Source organism: Rhinatrema bivittatum, chromosome 2, assembly GCF_901001135.1.
Source record: "Rhinatrema bivittatum chromosome 2, aRhiBiv1.1, whole genome shotgun sequence".
Lineage (NCBI taxonomy): Eukaryota > Metazoa > Chordata > Amphibia > Gymnophiona > Rhinatrematidae > Rhinatrema > Rhinatrema bivittatum.
The window spans coordinates 454903670-454919165 of record NC_042616.1 but is presented as its reverse complement, the minus strand read 5'-3'; the positions used below and the strand labels follow the sequence as shown (position 1 = coordinate 454919165).

The following is a 15496-nucleotide window of genomic DNA, read 5'->3' as shown; positions in this document are numbered from 1 at the left end:
AATTATTAGAAGACAACTCTAGGATGAAAGGTTTTAAAAAAATAATCACCATGGGGAGAATTTTCAAATTGCATTTGTTGCTGCACAGTTTGCAGGTGTAAGTGTGTGTGGTTTTTTTTTTACCTGTATTCTTCGCATCAAGTTTGAAAAGAAAAAAAAAAAAATACGCGCATGCTTTCACTATGAAAATTGCCAAAAGAAAAAGTACCTGCAGACGTGTTCATCTGCTTTTCTTGCAGATAGTTTTGAAAATCCCAAACCACGTGCATAGCGTTTTTTCTGCCCCAGGAGCACCCCCTGCTACAATGAGGATGAGTGTGCAGGCTGTGCAACTATGTGGGTAACTTTAAACCGCACATGTTACACAGTGAGTGGATTTCAAAGAGATGATTTTGATTTATGCTGGTAAAATGCTTTTTACTCCTGGAAATCCCTCTGAAATTTGCCCTCTGTAGGGGGCTGAATGTCTAATAAAGAATCATGTGAAGAAACGATGGGAGCCATCCAGCAGGATCATAGAAACACGACGGCAGAAAAAGAGCATCTGGCCCATCCAGTCTGCCCATCCATCCGATTAATTTAGCATTATAATTCTCATCATTTCCCTAGAGATCCCCTGTATTTCTCTCATGCTTTCTTGAATTCAGATGCTGCTTTTGTCTCCACCGCTTCTACTGGAAGTCTGTTCCACGCATCTACCATCCTCTCTGTAAAGAAATATTTCCTAAGATTACTCCTGAGTCTACCCCCTTTCCACCTCATCCCATGACCCCTTGTACTAGAGCCTTCTTTCTATTGAAAAAGGCTCACCTCCTGTGCATGGAAAACTTTGAAATATTTGAATGTCTCTGTCATATCAACTCTATCTTGCCTTTCCTCTCTAAGGTATCCAACTATCTTTAAGTCTATCCTCATGTGTTTTAGAACAAAGACCACTGACCATAGGTGCGGTCTCCGGAATTGTACTCCGTATTCCAAGTGAGGCCTCACCAGGGACCTATACAGGGGCAAGATCTCCTCCCTTTTTCTGCTGACCATTTCCCTCCCTATGCAGCCAAGCATCTTTCTGGCTTTTACCGTAGCTTTATCCACCTGTTTTGCCACCTTAACATCAGATGCTAAGGTGGCAAAACACCAATTACCCAGATCCCGCTCTTCCTTTGTGCTTAGAAGAATTTCACCTCCAATACTGTAACTTTCCCTTGAGTTTTTGCACCCTAAATGCATTACTCTGCATTTTTTAGCATTAAATCTTAGCAGTCAGACCTTAGACCCTTCCTTGAGCTTCACTAGATCCCTCCTCATGTTTTCTATTTCTTCCTGGCTGTTTACCTTGTTATAAGTCTTCTGTGCGGAATCAAGTCAAAGGCGTTGCTGAATCCAAGTAACTATGTCTAGTGCTCTCCTTTGATCCAACTCTCTGGTCACCCAATCAAAGAAATTGATTAGATTCGTCTGACAGGATTTACCTCTGGTAAAACCAAGCTGCCTTTGGATCTTGCAATCCATTGGATTCCAAAAATTGCACGATCCTCTGCTTTAGCAGTGATTTCATTAGTTTTCTCACCACAAAGGTCAAACTAACTGGCCTGTAGTTCCCAGCCTCCTCCTTGCTTCCACTTTTATGAATAGCAACCACCTCCGCCCTTTTTTTTCCAATCCTCCTGAACTACTCCAGACTCTAAAGAAGCATTAAAGGTCAGCCAGCAGAGTGCCAGGATATCCCTAAGTTCCCTTAGTACCCTCGGATGTATCCCATCCAGCCCCATCGCCTTATGTACTTTAACTTTAGTTAGCGCCTCATGAACACACTGTTCTGAAAATCGATTGAGGTTTACCTCACTGCCAATCTTATTTGAGTTTGTTTTATGTGGTCCTGGCTCCAGATCCTTCCACAGTGAGCACCAAATAGAAATATTTGTTAGCAATTCTGCTTTTCCCTCGTCAGCCTCTACATATTCCTCCCCTTTACCTTTGAGTCTCACAATGCCACTTTTGCACTTCCTGCTATCATTAACATATCTTTAAAAAAAAAAAAAGGTCTCGTCCCTCCAATTTACTGTATTTGCTATTTTTTCTTCTATTTGAATTTTCACATTCCTGACTACTTTCCCAGCTTCTTAATTTTTCCAGATCTTGTCGCCTGCCTTCCACTTTCTGCGATCTCTTGTAGTTTAGGAACGCTAACCTTTTCTCCCTTACCTGTTCAGCTACTTCTTTAGAAAACCATAACTGTCTCTCTCTCCTATTCCCTTTATTTACTTTCCTAACAAAAAGGATTAGTTGCCCTTATATCTCCTTTTAGTTTTGCCCACTGCCCTTCTACTTCCCCTAGATTTTCCCATCCAGCTAATGACTCCATGAGGTACTCCCCCATTTTGAGAAGGTTAGATTTCCTGAAGTCTAGGACCCTCGCCTTAAAATGAACCTTCAGTTTCTTGTGTCCTAACATTGAACTTCACCATCTGGTGGTTACTGGTTCCCATTGATCATCCAGTACAACATCAGAATTACTGTCCCCATTGGTGAGCACCAGGTTCAGTATCGCGCCCTCCCATGTCGGTTCCGTTACCAGTTACATTTTACCCTCCGGCAAGGCGCTTGTGGCTGGAGGATAAAATATAAATATTGGCAATTTAGCGATGACTTGGGAAGCCACTTTCAAACCAGTCTGTGGTATTGGGGCCTCTATCGTACAATCTGAACTGGCAGCACCCAAACTGTGGGATTTTTCCCCACAGTGTTTTTGCTGCCAGTGTAGGGGTTTTAGATACCCTAGACGAACCCCTGGTCTTGTGCCCCTCCTCACCCTTTCCCCCCCAAGACTGACTTACTGGTGGCAGCTCCAGCACAGTGCTCCCTTCTCTGGCAGAGCTTTCCCCCTTAAGCTGTTCCTTCACTCTTTCCCCCTTTCCAGACTGCCCAGCTTCCCCTCTCTCTCCCTGCCCAACATCGCCTCTTCTCCCCAAATATTCATTCATTTTATTTATTTATTTATTTATTTATATGACATGACTTATTTTCTGCTAGTCTTCCACCATGGATGTCCAATGCAGATTACGTCATTAACATTCACAGTAAAATCACAAACATGCACGTACAATAATTATAACAATAAAACCATTATTTGCACTAGGGGAAGAAAAAAAGACTGAGGAGTGGTGGTGGCTGTGTGGGAATACCCACGTATACTCAGAAAACCTACTCTAGAGAGCTTTTCCATGCTGGAGTCATTGGATGGCATCACTCCACTTGTGTGTGGCTGATTATTGCCCTGCTTGTCCATGGAGAAGAGTACAAACATCATCATCCAACAAGGTGAATAATCTGACTTGCCTGAGATCACATAGTAAAACAGGACAGCAGGATTTTGGCTTTTAATTGCCAGATCCTCTCAACTTGTGTAGTTTTGCTTTGATTAATGTAGCAAACTCTATGGATAAAAACTACTAACAGGGCTTTTCAGACCTCAGATAGTTTATCTAGCCAGTGGGTCTCAACCCACTTCCCAGGACACACCTAGCCAGTTGACACCCCCTCACCCCCAACCAAGACACTCATAATGACCATGCATGAGACAGACCTGCATGCACAGTCTCTATTGCATGAAAATCTGTCTCATGTACATTCTCCATTCAAGCTCTGAAAAACCAACTGGCTGGGTGTGTCTGATGACTGGGCCGAGAACTATTGATCTACTCCTTATAGTATTCTGTCTTTCATTAGAGAATGGCAAATTTCATTTGAACAAAGGTCTTCATATCTAACTTGTTTCAGCTGATAACGAAGAGCAGAATTTTTTTTCAGACAGAAATATTAGGGCCAGATTTTAAAAGCCCTACGCGCTGGGCCTATTTTAAAAAGGCCCGGCAACGCGTGTAAGTCCCGGGGCTTTACTAAAGGGGCGGTCCAGAGGCAGGCACAAAAGGTAAGACAAAGGTCAGGGGGTGTTAGAGTAGGGCTAGGGGCGGGAAAGGTTAGGAGAAGGGGTGGGAAGGTCAGGCTAGGGGGAAGGCAAAGTGGCTTGGCGCGCGCACAAGGTGCACAATTGTGCTCCCCCTTGTGCGCGCCAACCCTTGATTTTATAACTTGCACGCGCCGGGTAGCGTGCGCACATGTCTTAAAATTTACCCCTTAGTGTGCAATGGATGAACCAAATCACAGTTTGGGTGCCTGTAAGGCCTGGGACTCCTCTATGGATCCAGATCACCTTACATTTTTGAATTCCTACCCAGATGCATTTTATGATTTTCCAAAGGGAAGGTTTATACATTTCTCTGTATGTCATAGTCAAGTCCCAGATACCTCTAGAAATCACACTTTTGTTAATTCATTTCAACAGAGCCAGTCAAATATGGGTATGTTAAACGGTACAGTACTGTTCTATAGCACAATGCATGTTTTGGAAGTAAACACAACTTTTTAAAGATCTAGTTTCTGCATATTTTTGGAGACATGTACAAGCTCCTTAGCTTGTGATTGACCTGGGCCCCATCATAAGATTAGCTAACAGAGTACAGTGGCCCTCAGGCAGTCAAGCATGGTGGAGAGAAGAGCCAAGAAGGGAGCAAAGGGTTCCAGGGATGCAAAACCCAAAGACCTATAGAGACTGCAGGCCTGGTGGCTCAGCATAGGGCTCGGGTTCGATTCCAAGGTCTGGCTTCTTAGCTGGGCTGGTTAGGGTTGCTGAGGAGGCAGCCCCTGGAGGGGAGAGGGAGTCTTGGCAATTGCTCAGGGATGACACCTGCTGGCCAGATTTAGGGTACACATGTACTGGATTCCAGAGTGAGTCATGGTCTGAAGCCCTTGGCAAAAATCTATCACTGCAATGTCTGGGCGAGATGGGGAGGGTGATTATAAAACAGGAGGGGAGGACTTACAGCTGGAGACCTCTCGACCGAGAGGTTGGCAGAGGAGGGTCGAGTCAGGAGCGCCGATTCCACCTGGTGAGCTGATCTCGCGGATTGCCCCGAAGCCACGCCCCCGAAGTGACGACATCAAGGAGGGCCCAAACGCCGGGATAAAAGAGAGAGAGCAGTGGTGGTATCCCGGAGGACTTACAGCTGGAGACCTCTCGACCGAGAGGTTGGCAGAGGAGGGTCGAGTCAGGAGCGCCGATTCCACCTGGTGAGCTGATCTCGCAGATTGCCCCGAAGCCACGCCCCCGAAGTGACGACATCAAGGAGGGCCGAGCAGCGGCGCGCAGCCACCGGCGCGCTGCCGAAGCCGCACGCCAAAGGGGCGCACCCCTGGGGAAAATTTTCTTTACGAGTATCTGGTGACATTTTCCTACTTTATGGGTAGGAAGAGGAAGCCAAAAGTCTGGTCATCTTCCCCGGCGTTTACAGAGGCGAGAGGCCCGATGGTTCAGCATGTAAGGCGGGTAAGTCAAACAGCCCGCAGTATAATTCCAGACATTTCTTTTTCTTCGGGTGCTTCAGACAGCCCGAGCCAACAACTACTACCTCAATCATTCTCGGAGTTGAATGTACCTATTGAAGCACAACTGGAGGTGGTAGACATAAATAATGTAAATGTACAACCCTCAATGGAGGGGGAAGAGTATTTGGGGAGAACTGTTGATGTGGCTGGACTACAGGGTATTAGTCCAGCAATCATAGACCCCCAGTCAGTGACTCTAGTTGATGTTTGGAAAGCTATCAATGACCTGCAGAAAATGATGACTGGTTTCATGGATCAAACAAATAAAGGAAATGTGGAAATGAAAAATGTATTGCAGACATATGAGAATCGGTTAAAACAAGTGGAAGAAGTGGGAAAGGCTAATTCTGTACAGATAACATCATTACAGGCAGTAAATGCATCTTTTATTAAGGATAGCCTAGTAAATCTTAGACAGTTAGAGAGCCTAGAGAATGAGAATAGGGCCAAAAACCTGAGGTTTTTGAACTTTCCCATGACTAGGCTTCTTTCTGCTACTGAATTGTTGAAAAAATATTTAATTGAAAATTTGTCTATATTAAATGTTGATGACCAATCCATATAAAAAATTTATTATGTATGGAAGGTATGGACAGTGTCCAGCAAGCGTCCCCTAATTTAACCTCCTTCCTAGAGTCATCAGTTGATGATATTCCGCAGAGAGCTACGTTACTAGTCACTTTCTGCAGAGAGAAAGATAAAATTAATATTCTTCAGAAATTTTTTAGAAATAGGGAACATCTATTTTGTGGTTACAAGGTTCAAGTGTTTCCAGATGTCTCCCGATCCACACAATACAGGAGGAAGCAATTCCTATTATTAAAACCTAGAGTATTGTCCTTAGGGGCTACTTATTTTTTGCGCTTCCCCTGTAAATGCCTTATTGTTTACCAAAAGAATAGATTTATCTTTCAGGATCCGACACACCTGGAAACGTTCTTGGCTGATAAAGAAGCTGGTTGAGATATAAGTAGTTGTATAGATATATATAGATCCAGCTAATGTAATTATTAAATTACAATTTCTTTTTGTGTTTAACTATTTCTTGGTAGCATCCTCCCAACTAGTGGACTATAATTTTGACATATAGAAAGTGAATGTCTTTGTAAATTTAGTTCTTGATTTAATTGTGATATATGCAATTGTATTTCTTTGATTTTTTGCATTTTTTATAATTTGTAAAAACTCTAATAAACTTTAAATATAAAAAAAAATAAATAAATAAAACAGGAGAACTCCTCTCCCGCCTCGGGTAGTTGCAAATGAAGGCTCTTGGTACCATAGCTTAATGCAAGTTGGTTCTGAATAATCTGAAAGCCCAAAAGGAGCAAAAGGCAAATGCTGGGTTGAAAAAAAAAAAAATAAAAATAGAGAGAGCTATTACAATTTGGTTCAGGTATACTCACCTTCCACTTCTAATCAAAGTCGATAGTTAACAATATTGTTGAGTTCACCGGCATCACCCCAATCGTTTTGCCCTCTTACGTAGTGCCAGCATCCTCTCTCTCTGCCCCACCCTGATGCATTCAGTACCCCTCTTTCTCTTTCTCTACCCCCTACCTGCTCAGGACCCTCTCTTTCTTTCTATCCCTTGCTAAGGCCAAGCCTCCTTCCTCTTAGGCTGCTGGTGGGGATAGGCTCCGCTGGTGGCCCCGGCTTTCTTTTTCTTCCCACCAGCAGCAGAGTGGGCTCTGCCAGTGACCAGTGGCCGGCAGGATATTGCCGCCTCCTGCAAGCTTTGGTGCCCTAAGCCACTGTCGTGTTTGCATAGTGGAAGCACTGGCCCTGGATTCAGTAACCTGTGGGGTAGTGCGTCCCACAGCTCAGTAAATCCTGCAGTATTTGCCCCTCAAGTAAAAATACCACGGGTACTTGTACCCACATTTTTGTGGCAGCCTTCCTGGGATGGAGTTAGGCTAGAGGAGAAATCTATACACTTAAGGGATAATTTTAAAACGTATTTACGCATGTAGAAAGGGCTTCCTAGAAATCACCCTGGGGGTTGTACATGTAAAAGCACATGTGGAAACGATTTCATGTGTTCCTTCAAGCGTACTTGAAAGAGGCATTCCCTGGGATGGAGCTGAGGCGATGGAAACCATTTTGCGTGCATGCTTGTTTTGTTTTTCGAGAGTAGGCATGTAAATTGCATTAGTGCACATTTATACCGGCTTCACGCAGATGGGAAATGCCGAGTACACCTGCTCGTTTTCAAAGCGAGCTTCCGCGTGTCCATCCACTTTGAATATCTGAAGCCCATGTGTATTTTCTAAGCTAGGCTGTTAGAAAACTGCCCTCATATGTAGAGATATCTTGGTCCCTATCTTACAGGCCAATACAGTACAGTGCGCTTCGACGGAACGCACTGTTAGCCTGCTCTTGGACGTGCGTTTTCCCTTACCCCTTATTCAGTAAGGGGAGGAAAACGCGCGTCCAACCCGCGGCACCTAATAGCACCCTCAACATGCAAATGCATGTTGACAGCCCTATTAGGTAATTGCGTGGGATACAGAAAGTAAAATGTGCAGCCAAGCCGCACATTTTACTTTCAGAAATTAGCGCCTAAGTTTCCGCCGGCCCCGGCAAAGTGCACAGAAAAGCAGTAAAAACTGCTTTTCTGTGCACCCTCCGACTTAATAACATGGCGATATTAAGTCGGAGGTCCCGAAGAGTAAAAAAAGTTAAAAAAAAATAAATTTAAATGGGCCGGCGACTGTCGGGTCGAAAACCGGACTCTCAATTTTGCCGGCGTCCGGTTTCCGAGCCCACCTGTCAGCGGGCTCGAGAACCAACGCCAGCAAAATTGAGCGTCGGCTGTCAAACCTGCTGACAGCCGCCACTCCTGTCAAAAAGGAGGCGCTAGGGACGCGCTAGTGTCCCTAGCGCCTCCTTTTGCCTGTTTCTACCGCACCACCTAATTTAAATACTGTATCGTGCGCACGGGCAAGTGGCCTGTGCGTGCGTTGGGAGAGCGGGCGTTCATCCGCTCTCCCGCGTACTTTACTGAATCGGCCCGTTAGTTAGCGGCTAGGAGGAGCATACAATTTGCTAAGGTTCCTCCTATTGAGGTGTACCTAGGTGGTTGATTCCTTTTCTGGTATGGAAGGGTGAGCCTAGGAGTAGTGAGGGCAGTGTCGTTTTGCTTTTATGAAGGAAGGGGTGCTGTGTGCTGTCTCAGTTAGGCCTCAGTCTAGCAAAGTCTAGCCAGTGCTTTGTACTAAAGACTGGCGGGAAGATGGATCAGAGAAGGTTTTTGACTGCTTTTGTCCAGACCTGCAGCTTCTGGGAGGCAGAAATCCCCTCTCGAGGAGTGAAGGTGGGATCTGCATGCTTTTCTCGCCCAGCCAAGAGGAGGTTGCAGAGCCCACAGTAAGATTCCTGTTTGTTAGGATTGTCCCATGTTTTGGGAAGGAAGTATTTGTTTCTGCCCCCTTCCTTGTCCAGGACTGGAAGTTAAGGTCTGCTTCCAGAGTAGGCCTTTCCCCCAGAGAGGGCCCATGAGAGAAGAAGAAAAAAACACCAGGAGACCCCCAGAGTCTCTGCTCCGAGATGCAGGACCAAGGACAGGTTTGGGAGTTCGGGAAATGCGATGTGGACCTCAGATTCTGTGGGCACCAGGGACCCTACACACAGTTGAGACACCCCGGACACCTTGGGATACCCATTCTTCCCAAATGGAGGATACAAATATCTCAACTTCCCAGACTGAGGGACAATTACACAGGAGAGGAACATTAAATATCTTGTGCTCTAAAGTTTCTACCAAACCTGGATGTAAATGGACTTTGAGTTATTTATCTTGATTATGTTACTGCAATTGACAGCAAAATATTATTTGCTCACTTAGCCTGTGGTCTGTTCAGGTACCTGCACTGAAGAGCAAGGGTAACAGACACACACACACACACACACACACACAGGGCCATGAAGGTTAGCCTTCACCCCCCACAGAAAGGACTCACCCCTTGGGATCAGAAGAGCTAGGGAAAAGGCAGAGCAGCTAGCTGCATTGCATAAATTCTCTCGTGCGCCCTGGGAAATAGAGACAGTCATGGAAAAAGGGTTACACACTGTTTTGCATTTTTTAAATCTATAAGCCTGTAGTGTTTGGTCAGAAAAAGTATCAGTTGGGGAAAAAGAGGTTGCGTTGCCCCGGGGCAGTTGTCAAAGGGAAAGACTGTGTGGTTTTTTTTTCCCCCCCCTTTGAAAGCTGGTGCAGAGACAGCGGGCTAAAAAGCACCCGCAACCGAGCAGCGCTGTGGGCAGTTTGAATTGCCCCATATGCCATTTTATTTTTTCCCGTCTGGCTCATGTTCTCACATGTGTAAAAGTCCTTTTATTTCCAAGAGCCGCAGCAGGAGCCTCTTCTGGTCCAAGAGGAAGAAGTGTGCATGCTGTAGGAATAAATTCAGCCAGGCCTCTCTGAAACAAACCAAACCCCCCCCCCCCCCCCCCAACTTTGAATGTTAACTTGTGAATATATTTAAAGAGCCGTGCGTGCATTCGGAAGGCATCCTACGATTCAACGGCATTGGACATGTCTGGCATTTGTTTCTTTGTAGGATTCTTTGATGATACACGGACAATGCCGTCTGTGAAGCATTGCTCCAGTTCCATGAGGATAAGATGTGCTATTTGATTTGTTGCTGATCGTGGATGGGAAATGGTGAATTTAAAAAAAAAAAAAAAAAAAAAAGATTTTTTTGAGACTGACTTGGTTGAAGAGTGGTCATTGGGGGGGTGATTCTGAGTGGCCCATGGAGATGCAGAGTACATGTATGTTCCTCTTACCCTGTATAATTTTCAAAATAAACTACTCAGGTAGTAGGTTGCCTATGAAATAAGTTTCCTAAATTTCAGCTCACTTCCTAGAGGATATTGAACCATTATCACAAAATCAACAAAAACCTTAACTTCATAGCAGGGGGTGCTGCAGGTCAGGATTGAGGTGCATTGGCAGAGCTATTTATGGGACTCAGTGCTGGAATAGTAGTGGGTGCTTCGGGTCAAGATCGAGGTGCATTAACAGACATGTGTGGAGGTCCTACTACTGCAATAACAGTGGGTGCTGCAGAGCAGGATTGAGGTGCATTGTCAGAGCTGTGTGTGGGTCTTAGTACTGGAATATCATGGGGTGTGTTGCACGTTAAGACTGAGATGCATTAGCAGATCTGTGTATAGGTCTCAGTATGAAAATAGTAGCAGGTGCGATTGAGGTGCTTTGATAGACCTGTGTGATGCTGGCAGCACCATGAACCTTAACACTTATGATACAGAAAATATTATTATTATTTATTGTACTCAATAACATTTGCCCTGTCTTCCCAAAGAGGTCAGTGAAGTCTGCATACCTCTTGGAAAGATTTCATTGATGATGGTGCCACTTCTGGCACAAAGACTGAAAATCTGACCTTCCAGCTCTTTAAATAGCAGGGCAGGCTCAAATCCTTCTAAACCCAGAGTTTCCTCCAGACAATGTCTAATTAGGTTCAGAGAGCCGAGTTAGGGGATCCGGCCCAGTCACACAGATGGCTGTTTTCTGAGCTGATGTCATGAAGCCCATAAAATCCCTGGCACCCTCCTGCTCTGCAGAGGTCACGTCCTGAATACAGGAGACTGTGCACAGCAGGTGTAATTTAACCCAGTACACTGGCACACAGAAGCACTGTAACCTGAATGTTACATGACAATTGTACAAACTCCAGGCGCTGTCCCTCCTACTTAATATTGCCCTGCTTCCTTTATTCTGAGCTGAACACTGCTGACAAGCACAAGCCCCACTTTGGAGAACTCACTGAAATGTCATCATTTACATTTAACCAACATTTTCTTGTCCAGAACGGGTGGTGTCTGTGAACTGCTGCAGGATGTGCCACTACATTTGAACACTGCCGAGCAAAAAGTAATGGCACCCACACATTTCACATTCTCCGTATCCCTTACTATTAATTATTCTAAAAAAAAAAAAATGACAAGAGATCAGAATTTCAATATTAAGGTGCTTAGGCCCTGGAGGAGCTAATAAATCCTGATAATAAATTAAAATCAGAGCAAGACTTCAAAGCACATATCAAGGTAAAAGGAAGGGGCAATTTGGGGACTTTGGGGACCATGTTTAGTGCACAGGACCCACAGCTAACAATGGAGGCACGGGGGCTTGCAAATGGTAAAAAAAAAAAAAAAAAAGTATACAAACTGGGGTTATTTATAAGAGGAAAAAAAGGCGTTTAAGGGGCGTTCTCTTTACATTATACCTGGCATTCCCAACTTTTTGTTAGTAAGTTTCCCCCACCTCCCCAAATTAGACTCCAAGTCTAAGGCCTCCCTCTCCAGTCACCCTTGCATTATGCGGTGCTGCACTGATAGATTATTCCACTTTCTCTGACCACAACAAAGTTCCCCCCTTCCCCCCCCCCAGAAACAGAGAGTGGGGAATAAGCTTTAGTAAATCAAGTCCTCGGTCAGCAGTGATGCAAAGGTGAGGGGGTGCTTTAGTTTGCGGGGACCACTTCTGCGATCAAATGTTACCAGGTACCAGGGTCCCTTGCTGCGCCCGCCCCCTGCATTTAAGCCCCAGAGAAGCATCATCATTTCTCTGCTTTTGCAGGAATCCGCTCCCTGCATTGTGTCTTTGGAGGAGGGAGGGAAGATCTGTTTTCCTCTTTCTCATCAGCGTCCTGCTTCTGACCTAATTGTTTCCCATTGCATGATGTGCTGCTGAAAAAGTGGGTGCAGGGGGAGACAGGGCACTGTGCATGCCCAAACATGCAAGACTTGCTTTAAAAAAAAAAAAAAAAAGATTATATATATATATATATATCTCATCAGTGGGGAAGAGGAGCAATGCCGACCCAGATTCCAGCTTACTGTACCTAAAGGCTCCTTCTCTGGAAGTGGACACATTTACAGACGCCGGTGGTGATCGTCTTTCAAGCCAATTCTCAGCAAAACTTAACTTACTGGGAGTGACCGGCGCAGTCCTCCCTTCCCCCACAGCCCGAGTCTCCCCCTGGGGGCGCCAGCGACCGGGTCACAACCTCTGGCCCTAAACAAACCGGGGAATGGAGCCGGCAGTCTTTTCATCCTCTAGGATCAAGGGGAAGTGCATTTCATCACCTTTGAGGAAAAAGATTTTTTACTCCTGGGACGGTATAATTCTGCAGCATTTTGTCAGCAGAAGTAGTTATGGCTACAATACTAAATTATAAAGTAAACTGGAACTAGTTTTTTTTTTTTGTTTTTTTTTTAAGGAAAACTTATTGGTAGGTGCACTAATGCAGCAATTTCCAGCTGTTTGTGGTGCAGAAGGAACTGCTTTTTCACGTTTGTAAAAGAGGCTACAGGTGCAAGGTGTCTTAGCCAATTGGCAGAGCTCTGGACCCGATGGCCCTCTGGCCTTCTGTCAGCCTAGGGAATTATGTAACCGTGGGACGCCCCAGTCTTAGGAGTCACAGCTGGTTAATGGCTGCATTACCCAGTGACAGCTGGGCAAACCGGGCCAGGGGAGCCCAGATCGGACTCGGGCATCCTGACCGCTATTAAACCCCGAATCTCTTGCCTTCGCTTTCCTTACCAAGTCAGTTCATTGCTGTGCACGTCACAGTTCTAGTCTTGATTCGGGGTAATATATGAGATTTTCTCTCGCATGGGTGTTTGTTGCAAAAAGAAAAAAAAAAAACTTTCTACAGAAAAGAAATCCATTTTGTCTTCTCTTTTCTTTTTTTGTTTTAAAGAACTGGTTTTCTGTATTAATCTGACCTGCATTGGCTTGTTTGCTATTTTTTGTTAAACCATCTACCTGCACTTATTGCCCCTTGAGTTTTCAATGAATCCCTTTTCTCTCCCCGCCCCTCCCCCCCCTCCCCGGACTGCACAATTCTAACTCCTCCTGTTCATCCTCTGTCAGGCTGGGCACATCGGAAACATCGTTTTGCTTTACCTGAGGAGAGCAGCTTGTCCGTGGCCTGGGAGATCCGGCTCCACCTTCCCCCAGACATGCAGGACCTGTTGCCACTCCTGGTCACTGAGCACCATGGCGAGAGAGTTGCTTAGCAAAGTCGGCCGGCACGCGCAGGAAGAGACGACCCTTTCCCCAGGAATCCTGCAGCCCCAGCTCGCTCTGGTTTTATAGCCTTCCCCTGACCTGGCGTCTGTCAGTCAGCAAGCAGCAAGCCACATGCACACCTATGGGCTGAACTCCATGGCCCACCCTTTCTCCCTGTGCCTGCCTCTCTGTCCTTCGTGGACACCCTCCCTCCTCTGGCTCTCGCTCCTCCACCCCATTCTCTCTGACTCTCCCTCTCCTTGCTTGTCTCTCTTTCCACTCTCCCTTCTTTTCTGACATTTTAGTGGCATGACAGTTTCTACCTGAGTTGCCAAAGTACTACTTTTCTCTTCTTGTCTCCTCTCCCTCCCAAACTGTCCATTCTGCCTGTTTCTTTTTATGGTTTTCCCTCTTCTCTCCTGCACCTTTCTCTCTTTTTCTATTCTCTGTGGCCATCTCTACAGTTTCTGTTGCACTCTCTTCCTTCCCTGATTCTTGACAGCTTTTCTCTTTAACGTCTCTCTCTCCTTTCCTCCCGCTGCCTGTCCCCTCCCATCCTTCTATCTGTGATTGTCTGTTCTTTCTCCTCTCCTCTCTCGCTGTCCATTTGTCTCCATCACATTTTTCTCAGGGGGTTTCTCTCCCCGTCCTTTCCTTTCATCGCATCTCTATGTGTGTTTAGAATTAGGCTGTAAAGGAAAAAAAACAAACAAACCAGGACCTACTCAGCTGTTCATTATGATCTGGATCCAAAGGAGGTGAAATCTGCTCATGACACTCTTACATATAATAACCACATGCCAAAAGGAGTGTGTGTATGTGTGTGGGGGTGCCTTCAGATAATACATGTAAAGAAAGCACCAAGCACTCCCCTTAACCCAGTATGTCCCAGTGTCCTATTTAGAGGACAGCCTCTATAAAAATGTGGGACATAATGGGTTAATGACGAGCAAAACTTAACTCACTTTACTAGTTTTAAATCTAGCATCTGAGTTCTGAAATTAAACAATCACCCGGGATAACACCTTTACAGATACAAAGGGTTTTCTAGTCACCAGAGTGAGCACCATCTCCCAAAGCCAGACAAGAACGAACAAATCCACCAAAACAGCCTAAATAAATGATATAAAAATGTCATGAACGAATCGCCCATAGCAAGTTTTCTTGGCCCTGCGGCTTCCTCCTGCTCCTCTGGCCTTCCAGCTCAATCGGAACCGTCCTGTCACCAATCCAGAAATGTAATCTGACCAGAGACAATGCTGAACATCTGACCAGACGCCTGGGATTGCCTTTGATAATGTCCTTTCTGTCTTTGCAACTTTCTTTTACTTTAGATTTTTTTTTTAATTCTTTTCTCTTTTGAATTACTTTGGGTGCAGTTTTCACAAGGAATGCCGTGGGTAAGCAGGCGTTTTTCTGTGGAAAAGACCCTCTTAAAAATTGCACCGGTGCCCTCGGTGGGGAAAAGAGGGAGGCTTTGTGGGCAGGGATCGGGCAGGCCTGGAAAAGCAAGTGCGGGGAAGTTCATTTTCAAATCTCCACGACGGTTTCTCACTGAATTAACTTGCACATGGGGGGGGGCTGTTTAACAGTCCCCGTGGCACGGGCCTGCTGGTGGAGTTTCAGAGGAGTTTCCCCTTTCAGTATTGGCTTGCAGACCCATCGGTACCGGCAAATCTGCAAGCTGCTCAGGGCCGGTGCTTCCATAAGGCAAACTAGGTGGTCGCCTAGGGTGCCAAAGTTTTGGGGGCGGCAAAATCATGCCAGTGCAAGGCATAGAAGGGCACTGTGCCAGATCTAATACTGCTAAAAAAAGGGAGGGCTGTGCTGGAGCCACTGCTAGGAGGGAGGGCTGTGCTGGAGCCACTGCCACTGCTAGGAGGGAGCGCTGTGCTGGAGCTGCCACCAATAGGTAAGTTGAAGGGGGGGGGGGGGGGGTGCATGACCGAAGGTTTCCCTAGGGTGCCAAATACTCTTGCACCGACCCCGAAGCTGCTGCTGGCTGTTGAG

At 45.7% G+C, this 15496-nt stretch overlaps 1 protein-coding gene across 1 annotated transcript in view; it reads right to left on the bottom strand.

Annotated features, from left to right (window-relative positions):
- The window catches only part of MB (myoglobin), a 48870-nt gene extending 35317 nt beyond the window's left edge, over positions 1 to 13553 (bottom strand). The window contains exon 1 of the mRNA XM_029590382.1: positions 13382 to 13553. Coding sequence (XP_029446242.1) covers positions 13382 to 13476 — 95 coding nt within the window. The 5' untranslated portion in view covers positions 13477 to 13553. The remainder of the gene's footprint in view (positions 1 to 13381) is intronic.
- Between the last annotated feature and the right edge of the window lie 1943 nt (positions 13554 to 15496).